This window comes from Ambystoma mexicanum, chromosome 8 (genome assembly GCF_040938575.1).
Source record: "Ambystoma mexicanum isolate Mex_15411 chromosome 8, UKY_AmexF1_1, whole genome shotgun sequence".
Taxonomy (NCBI): domain Eukaryota; kingdom Metazoa; phylum Chordata; class Amphibia; order Caudata; family Ambystomatidae; genus Ambystoma; species Ambystoma mexicanum.
This window is the reverse complement of record NC_090929.1, coordinates 1,608,103,015-1,608,116,333: the sequence shown is the minus strand read 5'-3', so window position 1 is coordinate 1,608,116,333 and position 13,319 is coordinate 1,608,103,015. Positions and strand designations below refer to the sequence as shown.

At 43.0% G+C, this 13,319-nt stretch overlaps 1 protein-coding gene across 7 annotated transcripts in view; it reads right to left on the bottom strand.

Annotated features, from left to right (window-relative positions):
* Positions 1-13,319, bottom strand: part of PLEKHS1 (pleckstrin homology domain containing S1) — a 58,710-nt gene that overhangs the window by 22,481 nt on the left and 22,910 nt on the right. For 4 of the 7 annotated variants that reach the window (XM_069611858.1, XM_069611857.1, XM_069611859.1 and 1 more), the window contains 6 exons: positions 11,937-12,006; positions 9,741-9,842; positions 8,788-8,877; positions 7,208-7,324; positions 6,382-6,453; positions 4,990-5,099 (listed from right to left, as the gene is read on the bottom strand). In XM_069611858.1, the coding sequence (XP_069467959.1) occupies positions 4,990-5,099; positions 6,382-6,453; positions 7,208-7,324; positions 8,788-8,877; positions 9,741-9,842; positions 11,937-12,006 (561 nt within the window). The remainder of the gene's footprint in view (positions 1-4,989; positions 5,100-6,381; positions 6,454-7,207; positions 7,325-8,787; positions 8,878-9,740; positions 9,843-11,936; positions 12,007-13,319) is intronic. The other 3 variants (XM_069611860.1, XM_069611861.1, XM_069611862.1) reach the window with 3 other exon arrangements.

Below are 13,319 nucleotides of genomic sequence, written 5' to 3'. Positions count from 1 at the left end.
GGCTGATCCCGTGAGGATGAAGAGGATACAGGTCTCCGGCGATGCCGATCATTCTGCAAGGAAATGTACCTTAGATACCTATTGTTGATCAAGTTTGATCAACCTGAAAATGTGTAGAATTGAACGAGCAGATGAGTTAACAAAAAAAGTCCCCAGGTACATTAGGAAGCAAAATAATGTTGATCTTTGGCTTAAAGTTAGATCTAAAATGTCCCAGTTGAAGGAAATCTGCACACGTGGTCCTTCGCAGAACCTGCAACACTTGCTGCTCATGTTTTGTACAGAGAGTGGCCTGCATAGGACCGTAGTTTACCTCCTAGCCGGTCATGTGAAGCATTGGCTAGCATTGATTTCAGAAAATCCTCTGATATGGGCATCTCCAGAATTTGTTGTGTTCAAATCTTAGTAGAAAAAGCCAGAGATGTGGTCCATTGAACTTTTACAATACTACCAGTGGAGAGCAGAAACCTACTTTTCGCTTAGAAAAGTCTGGAAACAGATCACCCCAGGTGCACAATTGACCATCCACCTGGAAAGCAGACCTCCACGGGCGCCAGTCGCTTCAGGTTCTAGACGCACCAGATTTTAAGCACATCACCTTGTCTTTTCCCCCTAACCCTTGACCACTCCCTGGAGCCTTAGAGACAAGGAAAATGGCAGTGATGTGCTGTACAAATCCCCACGACATCATAGCAAATTCTTCCCCAGAGATGTGCACCGCCAGTCGAGTAGACTTGAGAGAATTCTCTTGATTTTTTCTCTCTAGATGGTCAAGGGTCAAGATGGGCTCTGACTAGCTAGAATGTCCTGCTTTGCAGCCAATGATACTTGCTGAAGTGTTCTGGTCTCCTAAATGGCAGGAAGACAGAGCATTCCAGCCAATCAGAGTGCGTTGAACTTTTCATTCCTCGTCTGAAATGTCCCTGGCCTGTTTGGCCGGAACTTAAAGGTTCGCTGGTTGGGTAGAATTCCACCCAAGCGTCTAGCTGTGGAGCCAGCAGGACTTCCTGACTGCTGAGCGGAGTTGAAGCGAGGGAGGAGCAGGGCCGTATTCTGCCATTTTACTTTGCAGCATGGTATTTGGGTTTCTAATTGCCCAACCCAAGATGGAAGTTATTTTCCACATTGCACCAGTAGACATATTGATAAATGTGGTCTCTAAACAGCCGTTTACTTGTTAGGGTGCTTGAGCACCTGGCGACCACCACTGGGTGGTAGCGGTGCACGGTATAAATCAACATAACATTTGAAACTCCCGTTCTTTCGCTGGCGAGCCCTCAGACTACTGGTGGAGCCCCTGACGCTCTCGAGTGAATGGGAACTTCTGGGATCGATGCTGGGCAAAGGGCTCAGAGCATCAATCTATACGTATGCTTCGGCAAGCAAAGTTCAGGCTCATCGGTAGTTGGCATTGCCCATGACGCATGAACCAGAAAAGCAAACCGTGATGCATGCAGTGAATCTGGGGGAATTGCCCACAGCAGTCAATATATTTATGTATATGCATATATATAGCTCTGAGCATCTTCTCTGGTGCTTCATATTGCATTTTGGGATATGGAAACTGAAATATTCACATTACTTTGGATTGCTGTTACCCTTCTGGGGGGACCCAAAGTCTCTGAGAATGTCATTACCATCACCAGAGGTGAATCATTAGGAGAGCTGTCGGAAGCGACTGTGGCAACTGTGGGAATACGAGTGGTTACGAGTGAGCGAACAGTGCGCAGTGCAGCTTGACGGGTCTTTGTGCAATGTCCTAACGCCCAAGGTCCTTTACTCTGATCTGAGGAAGTTTTCCCAGAAGACACGGAAGAGTTCTCTCAATTGTTTGGATTTTAGATGTCGCTGTCTATCCTGTTGGGAATTGTTGGGACCGTATCTGGCCTGCGGTGCCTTTCCTGTGCCTCGTTTTAGCCCTACTGTGAGCGGCAGGGAGTGGCGAGCAAACCGTATTCATTTCTCTGCTTTGCCTGTTACCCTGCTATATTGCCGACGTGACACAGTTGCAGTGTTTAAAAATTCCCGCGCCAGGTGGCAAGCACTGCTGGAGTTGAATTATGTTGAATTATGTGCGAGCTATAGTTCTCGTGTCTGGTGGCAGGTGACTGATGAGTGGCCTCACATCATAACAACCATTATATTAACACTATAACAACATTGCAAAGCTGTGTACTAATTTGCATAATGCGTGACGCTGGAGGCAAGCTTTCTCAATGGTGACTGTTAGCTGTACCTGTGGAGAATCGTCTCCTTGATTAGCTGTGACAGTTCCTGTAGCTGATTGTTCGTGGTTGCATTATCTAATCCTTTGTTATGGCTGTAACTGTGGAGTTTATGCTCTTTGAGCAGCTGCAAGTGTAATTCTTTCTTTATTGGTAGTGCAACTGAAGTGTTTAGAGGAGGTCCCAGATATGACCTGCACCCCCGCCCCCCATTGCGAGTTGCCAGTAAGGTACTCGTCGTGGTACGTGACGTATGAGGAGCAAATGAACCAACAGAGAGCCCACTGAGACTCTGCCCCTTGTACGTAAGGAGATCAGTACCGGTAGAAGCAGCCATAACGCGACAACCCTGGGCAGCACGGTACCCTATCAGACAGCCATACCAGCCACTGATACGAAATGAGGAATGCCTACATACGGTCCACGAGGAGACCCCTAAAGCCTTAATGGAAGGCCAATGGAAATAAACCAAGAAAATCGATACAGCCTGCAATGCTTAGTAGAAGAATAGAACGGCAAGCGCCAACCATATATCTACCACACAGCACAATGTACACGTGCAACTCCATTTTGTAAAAGCAGAAGTACACTCAGGCAACCAAGGCCTGACTGGCCAAGCTTCATATCCAGGTCCAAGCTGAGGAAAGGAGCGGGATCGAAACTTAACAAAGGATGGCTCTTGCCGGGGAAATCGAGGCCAACCAGAGAAGGGGAGGTGAGCATGAGCCCACGACGCTCCAGCTTCAGAGCATAGCAGCCTGCCCGTGAAGGTCAAGATAAGGGAGGCCCATGCAGGTGGCCAAGTGCACACAGAATTAAATGCACAAAAGGTTGGAAACTGAAGCAGATTCACGGTGGACCAGCACGTGACTAGACAGGCGCGGAGATGTACCACCGGTTGATGTCATCCATACCCCGAGGGTGCCATCATTTTTCCTGATAAGAGACTACAGATCTGAGGCCATACCCAGCCAACTAATTGACACATCGCCCTAAAACCACTGATTGATGGAAGGGAGGCAGGGTGAATCTTGGGACACTAGGCACCTGGGTGTCTACTCTGCATGCTGCTAATTAAAATGGAGATTTATGTTTAGGGATGTAACTTGCCCAATCACAAGGGACCATGTAATCTAGGGTCCTATAGACATTGTAACCAATTAGATGTTGTACGTGTAGTGACGTCAATCACGTGTGTTGTAGAGGGAAGGGCATAAACGCCCACCCGATAAGAGTTATCCAATCCACTTGTGTTATTTCCATATACAGATATAGCACCTATACTTAAGTTACCTTTCCCAACCAATTATATTGCATGATGATTTTTTGTAGAATTAGACGTCAATGATGACGGATTTTTCCCATAAAAGAGGCTGTTTGACTAAAGTTCGGGGAAGTCGGGGTGAGGCAGGTGTTCATGATGCTGCTGATTTCCATCTGCTGATGTATGCATCATTAAACAGACTTCCCCTTGCCAATTTACTGAGTCCTGATTATTGAATCTTGCTGGAGTATGTGAATCCTGCACTCTGTCCTCACATGATGCAGCTATCATGCATTACTAGTTTTCGAGGGTGAGTACTGACCAATGGACCCGTCAGTAATTTCCTCTCCTCGTCAACAACTGTAAGAAGGGGCCGGTCCCCTGTGTGAACACTGTGGAGTGATCTCCTCGTCCAACTAAGGTGGTGTGTTCCGAGCACTACCTGGTGCGTTGAGAACCGCGTCTGCGATATAAATCATAGTATGTCCTTTCCATGACACACATGATATATTCTTGAAAATTAAACTATCGGAGGCGGCTTTTGATTTAACACGGTAATCGCTGAGGTGCGGCTTGACACGCCTTGTATAGCGACGCCATAGGGCTCTTTCCTGGAATGGCTCGAACTGCTCGAACAGCTTGTGGGGACAGCGTTGTTCGTGTGAGAACTGCTAAGTGGGTGCAGTGTATCGACAGTGTATAGGCACACGACAGTCTATACCATATAAACTCTGGCCTCTCCTATCGATTTTTGCTGTCTGAAGGTCTCATAAGCCCCTGCTCCCCTATCCTGTTTATTTGGAGGATATAAGGGCATAGTATCAGCCCCTATGCACCATCCTACCTATATCAGTGCAGGTCAGAGACCATTATTGTTACGTAATCTGGTGCCTAAGAGATGTGACCAGAAGACTGTGGGCTTAGGCCTTTGATCCTGATCATCCAGGCGTATCCATCTTAGGGCAACTAATAAAGCTGCATTACCTTACGGCCTACTACTGTGGAGTGTAACTAGTTGGAAATCCACAGAGGGCTGTGGTTAATTTCTCATATCTCGTTGGTAATAAAAGGGAATAACTGCTCCTTATATAAAAAGAAGTATCTGTTCTGCTGAGGACGGAGAACAGACGGAGAATGGTTGGTTCCATGTAATAATGTTCCCTCAAAAATATCGCCATGCAAAAAGAATAGCCGAAAAATTGCCATTTTTTGTGGGATCATTATTACATGAACATGCAGGGGACACCCCCGACACCCCCAAACCTTTTTTAATTTTTCATGGGGAGCGGGAGACACCCCTATAACCCCGCTGCCCCTGTCCCTATATATATGGTCACCTATATAATGTCATCACAACCTTTTCCTGTTGACATTATATACGGCAACCATATATATAGGGATAGTATTACCTGATACCGAACGGTTGTGTCTCCCTGAGTTGTAGCATTCAACACATCCCTGCCTAGCTATGATGATGAAATACTTAGGCGGTATACTTACACACTTCTCATACAGACATAATGACCGCCACCATTTTCTTCCTCGCCCTCATTTTCGTCAGGTGCCTCACGTTCGGCTAGGTCTGTTGGTTCCTCCCGGTCACAGTCGGCCTGGCAAATGGCAGAACAAGTTTAAAGTACTGCTTCACTGACATAAAGGCCACCTGTTCAAACACGTTCATTCACTCATTCATCCCTCCATTCTCACATCCTCAGTTATTCATCCATCCATCACGGCTAACGTACATATATCTACAAACTTAGTGCACATGGCACACGCTGTTATTATGTGGCTTAGTGGTAGCGCCGTGCCCTGGTTTCAAAATCCAACCTTCTTATTACACAGGGATCTCTTCAGTGGATGTATTTGGCCTCTGACCTATGCTACTGGATAGGCACATCAGTCGATCAACTTGTCTAAACTGGGTCAGGGCAATGAACCTGTCTCGCTCCTAACAAGGTGTTGGCCAGGCAAGGATATTTAAGGACATGGCTCTTGGGTCTCTAGAATTTTTGGACTGAAACTCCCATGGGCTCTAGCCAGCATAGTCATTGGTGAGGGGGCATGGGAGTCATAGTACAAGTCATCTGAAGAGCCTCAGGTTGCAGACCCTCGGCCAACGCAATGGTGCTCCTCTGTCGCAATTCCAAATGGCCATTCACGGCATTTGCATTACTCTGCCTTTTCTAATGGTAGCAATTTCCATAAATACTAAATCAAGGTCAATTCATTATGATCAGTGTCCCTGGTGTGGAGGGACCATAAGGATAATTAATTTCCCAGGAATGAGGCTGACACTTTTCATGATCACGCCCTTTGAGATGTTATCATTGCAGTAAAAGTTGACAAAGGGAAATAACTCACGACCGCTTGTTCCCATTTGTGCAATCTCCTTTAGACTCTCCTGTCCTCCCATTAAAATTGAGGCTCTCTTCCTTCCTCTTATTGATGTGCCCAGTGATGATCGTGCAACTTCAGCAATTATAAAGGCCTTCTCCACCTCTTCCTGGCTAGTCATTATGTGGACCTCCAGATGTTTTGCACTACAACTCCCATGATCTTTCAACACAGACTATGGTGCATCATACGAGTTACAATGTACACGACAAACAAAGCCATCTCTGGGCACTTTAACAAGATGCTCTGCTATTATGCAACGGTATGCATCTGCCTTTGATAACCCCAGAAGGATGAAGGAGTGGTTTCTCTTCACCAGAGCCTAAACCATTACCTGTAGATGTTTAAGCAGGCGCTGAGCGCACTGAGTTATCTATGCACCACCTCCACGTACAGCCACAGAAGCTACATAACCACATTCTGAACAACAGCAGCCAATCATTGGACAACGGAACACGACCACCATGCTCCAGGGCACTCCTCCATCTGCATTACCTTCTGGAGGTCGTGTAAGCATTTTAGGTTGGAGAAAGGTCCACCAGCTGAGCCAGCCCCATCGCTGCAGTACTAGAAAAAAAAGCAAACACAGTGAGTCTCGCATTCCAAGGGGCTGATGGCAGAAGCAGGGCAAGGTTGAGATAATTTGGTGACTTCTGTATGGCCTCACACACTATCCCTGTTGTCCTCTGAATAGGGATCTGATCAAATGTTTTCATTTCCATTGAACCCCTCATAAGAACATAAAGAGCACATTATATAAAGTTCTCATTGTATGGGCACCTCCAGCGTTAATGTGGTATACTTCTGTAGGGGAGTCCACGGAGTGGCGGTTTCCACGAAATCAAAGCCGCATAGCCCATCGCTCACTTTGTAGCAGTCATCTTTACAACCATTTTGGGACTTAGGAATGACATTTAAAAAAAGCATGCCATGCCCTCAAATGAACTTGGGGAATTATACCCGGTAAAGTTCCCACGTACCGAAATTGTGTTTATTTTTCGGTTTCTTTTTATAGACCAATGCAATCAAAAACTCCTTCAGATTGCTACTTTGGGCACACAAACCAACAATCTTGGCATAATGCCCTGTACTTTCTCATTCTCCAACTTGTCTTTCAATGTTCCATCATGCCCACTTCCAGAACAACAGCAAGCATTTTTGTTACTATGTTTCTGTAAAAGAAACATGTTATCATTTCACTACTTTTAATGAAATCCACATAATGTTTGAATAAAGGCTTGTGTAACGAAGTAGAGTTGTATTTAATCCCCGAAAACACCTTGACTGAGTGGAGTGGCCTGAATACATCAAGGCAACTTACTATGCATCTCAGTATTGGATTTGGGGTGTCATAGATGCCTTCGTCAGATGAGTCACTTATTTCAGAATATCGCTTGCTTTCTTCGGGCATTGAGTGCCGATGATATACAGTATAGGGCTGAAAGAAAATAAATAATCTTTTGTTAAACTTTAGTGCAAGCATTTATCAGTTTCTGAAAATATATTTAATTTGAAGCATTTACCTATATGGTTTATTAAGTAATGCATGTATGATGCAATTCCCCTGGTTCAGATGCCATATGCCATCACATACACGGCTACCCAACAGGAAGGACATGATATGAAATTATGTTCACAATTGTGAGATGACATCAAGAAAATATGGTTTAAAGCCAAAGTCAAATGTTTGAATTCCTATGCTTTATCAAATTTCATATCCGTTAACCTTCTAACAAGATAACCACCACATGCATGAATTTATTATGTTACATGCCAAGATCATTATTTATTCAATTTGTGTAACAAAACATTAATCACAATTCTTTTCAAGCGCTCCCTGAGAATAAGGATCCACCAAGCTCTGTAAATCTCCCAATTATACTTGCCAACATAGTTGCTTATCATCCACTCCCATTCAAATTGTCGTGTGCTATGCCAATATTTTACTTTAATCAGTTTTCACTAGTGCACATCTGTCCATTCAGCATATTACAAGGAATCAGTTCCTGGGATTCATTTTCACTTTGTCAGGCTGCTTAATGAAATGTAACGGGCAAAATTCACTTTTCGGCGTGAAAAGGCTCTGTTTTTGCCACATGATCTTCAGGACCAAAAATAAAAGTTGAAGGTGTCAAACCTCCATAATCTTACTTGCTAAAGAGTCAAAAAGGCTACAAAAGATGGAGGACAGAGGTGTCAGTAGCACCCTAAAACAATTCATGTTCATGTTAGCAGTCAACAAATGCATACATTCTTCATTTAGGTTTATTGGAGCCTATGGGTCTCATTACACAGAAGGCGGTGAGCCATGGCGCTATTAGCGCCATGGCTCATGCCGGTAAAATACCGGCACCGCCTTGGCGGAAAGGGGATTTACCGCCCCATTCCAAGGTTGGTGGGGCGGTAAATCCCCCTTCCGCCATTGCCCTTCCCCATTCCCATTTCTGCCCCATAGGGCTCTATGGGAATGGGGAAGGCGCTAATTACGGCACCGCTATTTTGCGGTGCCGTAATTAGCTCCGAGGTCCCTTAGCGGGTTGGTTTTTAACACCTGCAAAAAGCAGGCGTTAAAGCACCAACCCGCTAAGGGACCTCGTAGTAAGGCGGTAATGGTTAACGGTCACCGTTACCATTAACGGTGGCCGTTAACCATTACCGCCTTCCGTGTAATGAGGCCCTATGAGTGTCTCTTTCTGACATCTATCCATTTTTCATCATATCAATGATCTTATTAATGTATTATTACTACTTATAAGTAGTCTCGTTTCTGGATGGCAACATAAAGGAGACTCCGCTGCCTGCCCCATTAAGTTGCAGTGAATATGAAATATCTCCTTCATCCTCCCGCTCTGGCTTCCCCTCAACCGTCGCCGCCTGAGATTACACAGAAGGGCTACGTACCAGCAATGTTGATGGTCCCACCTCATTGTGGACCGAATAAGTGCAAGGATCCGAATAGGGCCTTGGAGCGCTGGCTTGTGCTTGTACCTCCTGCTCGTGAAAAGAGTAACAAGGGATGTCAGAATTTTAGAAGTCCCTTCGGAGTTTAGGATACAATTGCAGCTCACAAAGGACACACAGGGAGCCCAGAGTGCCCTCACATGAAGTCCAGAATACGCAAATATATGGAGCCTAATTTGGAGCTGACATTGTAGCATGGCGATGGGGTGCTTAAAGGATTAAGTAATGGAGAATCTTTGTGTTGCAGAAGAGACGGTGCCATATGTACTTTTAGTATATGAAGATTAAATGCACTGGACTGTGAGCTTGGTGGGCTTTACCACTATCAAATTCTGTTATTGTACACAAGGGCTAAGGTTTGCTGCCAAATATTTAACTGATTTAAAGCCCTTCATAATATACACTACATCATTAGAAAATATACATATACAAGTCTTTCTCTCCTTTAACTTGGATCTCAATTTTGTACGTGGTAGACATTGTGTCACCATCAAGCCCTTTTTTTTTAATAGTTTTTACATAATTTCTGGCTTTTTGATGCAATATTCACTAAAGACAACAACCTACAATAAGATGAGTGACATTTGACATCTAATATTGAGTATAATTTCTAAATATTAGGGAAAACTTTAGAGTTTACATTTTGTTTCTATAGTATGATATATCCTCTTCTTTGCCTGCATAATGTCAAAAGACAACAACTGAACAGTTCTCATAAAGGTTCAGCACTAGTTTTGAAAAAGATAGTGACCTTTTAGTGAGCGGTTTCTCTTGTGGCAAGAAAGCAAGCCCACTTAAAGATGCCCTTTAACGGTGCAACGGCGTGCAATCTGTGTTTCATTCACAGCATTTACAAAAAAATCAGCATGCAGAAAATTTGGTAAAGTCCTTACGTCAATCTTTTCACATGTCCTGGGGGTGCCGAAGATCGGGTATGATCTTGACAAGGGCATTGGTAAAGAAATTGTCTGGACCCTTGCCTCTTCTCGCTCTGCCTACAAATTAATGGATACTGTCGGTGATAAAATGGATTGTACAACAGATTCAAGAAGTGAGTAAAAAAAGTTGATCCAAATTATCCTGATCAACTTCACAGCTTGTGCAGTGACATATGTGCCAGTCTTTTTGCCCTGTTGAACAGCCACTTAGTTTAAAAACAAAGACCCAAAACTGTTTTTATAACACTAGCGTCACATGTGTTCGTCATTAATTGAAATTGAATTCACTTTTTTTTAAGTCCTAAAATATGCCAACAATAGCAATTTTAATTTGTCAATGCATTTCATGCTCACCTTTAAGAGCAGGTGCAGACATCTCATCTCTTTCCTAATCACACAATGAGTGTTGTTTCAAAGCACATTCACAGTGTAAACTCATTCTGCACAGGTCTTTTAGATTGCTATCAAATATCATTTTCTACATGTACAAACTATTTAATGTTAACAGGAATGTATATACATTTATGACACAAGAAGCATATTTGCTCTTCTAACCAGAACTCAAAGTTAATATTACAAGAGCACAGTTTTCCTGTTGCTCGGAGGGTAGATCTGAATGTTTTTGAACGATGCTCAAAATTATAACCTAATGGCCAGTGGTCTGCAACCTTTGGCTCTCCAAATACTTTGGAGTACAACTCTCGCCAGCCTTCGCCTGCACAGTCAATGGAGGAGGATGATGGGAGTCATAGTGCAAAACATCTGGAGAACTGCAGTTCGCAGAGCCCTGCCTTAGGCAATCTTATAGGTTTAGTTAGATGACTCAATGTACCTGATAAACTACTGGTCAGAAGAAGTCTGATGCCTGGCAGGCGCAACCAATACTTTCATGCTTTTCAGGAAATTGAGTTGAGTAATAATAGCAGCTACCATTTAAGTTCATTGCCATGGTTCAGATTTTGGTGTGTGCTACATAAATATGCATTACTTTGTTGTTTAAAACAAGAGCTCTCCTCTAGTTTGATAAGCTAACACCATTGTGCGCTTGCATAGATGGTGGCGCAAACATGTTTCTTTGGTCATGTCTAGAAATTAAGCTGTGTGATGGGATGAGAAATGAAAGCTTAGGCTAAGCCTAGCACTACAGGTAACATGAGAGTTCAGTGATGCTCATAACAAGCTGAGCCGCAAAGTTACACATCAGGCTAAGCCGAGAATCAAATTATAGGCTACTTTTAAAAATCAAATTGCAGGCGGGTCTGGAAATCAAATGAGGATGTTGCAATGTATGTTTCTTCAGGTTGGGCTCAACAGTCGGCTTGAACAGTTTTTAGTTGCTCCACATTTCAAGAGATCAGAGATCTGAGGCACAGGCAAATGTACGTGATTTGCCCAGGATTACAGAGTTTGGTCGGGTGGGGAAAGCCAAGATTTGAATAATATCAACCAGTTTCACACTTACGAATTTGCTCACTAAGCAAACGCCAGGAATGAAATCATGTTTAACATAAAGTTATTATTATAAATAATAATAAAAATAGTATACTTGCACAAAGCATATCATTTTGCTCAGATAGTCACACTGCTCAGTAAAAAGCATTTGGTGATAAGATCAACCTGTGAGGCTTGGGTTCAAATCCTAGCATGGTATTTTTCTTTCTCAGAATTGTTTAATCGAGCACTGATCCATTTGTCCACGCTAATGTATATCAATGTGGTAGCAAGTATTGTATGAGAAACACATTTTAAATTTGGAACCACAACCTAGACCTGTTTAAGGAAGAGTGTTGAGACTGAGTCTAGAAACCAAAAGAGTGAAATTAAATTAGAGAGTAACTCTAGGAATCAAATAACCTGTGGAGTCTAAAAATTAAACTGCATAAGAACATTTAATGTTGGATTTGCTGTATAAATTCAATGACCAATCAATCAGGTTATATGTTCAATATTGGAATTAAATGACTATTGCCAATGGCTTAAAATTGAGCCTATGTTGGGTTCTGAATACCACGGACCGAATTTAGGAGCTTTCGGACCGTCTTGCTGCTGACCGTTCAGTGTCAGTATGCGGTGCAACATTGTGACTAATTAATGACAGCATTTAATATCTATGTATCCATACGTTTGTCTCGGTTGGCTGAACATACGTACCAGATCTGCCGCATTCGGCGTCTCTTCCCATGCTTTTAAAATGGCATCAAACCACTCTTTCACCTGTGATCTGTGCCAGGCAATAAAAAAAAAGAAAAAAGAATTTGACCAAAATGGTTTATTTCTTCAAGTGAACAATCAATAGAATAATACGATGTTGCCAAAGGTAGAACTATGAAGACACTAATTAGCAATGTCTGAGTGGCTCATACAAGACCACATTCAATTGCTGGCAATCATGAGCTGAAACTCAAAGGCAAAGAGGTCCAATAGAAAATGGACGTAAAGACCAAGTTCCCAAAGGGGTTAAACATTAATGAAGGAATGCACTAATTCAGCGATATTTATATTGGAGGTTGGAAATTCTGTAAACGATCGACAAACATTTTAAGATTATTGCACATATAGCAGGAAAGTATTCAGACTCGACACTGACATGTTTTACATGTGTTGAAGCTCCGCGTGCAACATATTGATGCCAACATTATGAGATACAAAAGGGTACAACGTTCATTTATTGGCAGGCTTTTATTTCGCAGAGTTTTTTGCTGCCGATTTATTGCCAAAAAAACGAATTGAAAAATATGGGGGAGGGTGGTAAAGGGATCTAAAGGGTGGGGGGCAGGTGAGGAATAGCTAGGAAATAACTAGGAAGCAGGGAATTGGGGGGTGAACAGCCCCAAACTAAAAAAGGACAGACAAATTCGATGAGTTTTTGGGGTCAAAAATTGGCAGCAAAAAACTCAGCAAAAAAATCCTGCCAATTGAATGACGTAGAACCATACAAAAGATCACTCTCCATTAATAATTTTGCTTCATTTGTGGGGTGGTTCCTGGAGTGTGCATTAATAAATAAATATAAGTAGGAGAGAAATGTAATTACACCCAGTTGTATTTATAGGATGCTCAATTTAGAGAACGCGTCTCTTCTAGACCTCCCGCAACCCCCCCCACTTCCCCTCAACCTAATCTATACCCTTACCCACCCTGATATATACATTGAATTAAATTTAACCAAAAAAAGGTCAAAATAATTCGATCAAATGTTTTAGGTCATGTTTGTTTAGGTCAATTATGCTAATACCCCCTGTGGGGTCACAACAATTATTTCGAATGCATGTTGAACTTTATTTAAATGTTTGTTCTTTGGCTCTCTGCATGAAGATGAAAAATAAGTAGCAGGTGGGCTTTACGGAGAGTCCAAGAGCTGTGTTGCGTTGCCGGAGTTGAATAGTAGTAACTGCGCAACTCCTCCTGTGAGACACCTGTGCGCTAGAAGCTGCTTGAACATAATGTATTTCTAGAGAAGGTGGAGGCAACTTACAGCTCTCCAGGTGCTTTGGCTTACAACTCCCATCAACCGTACCAAATATAGTCAATGTT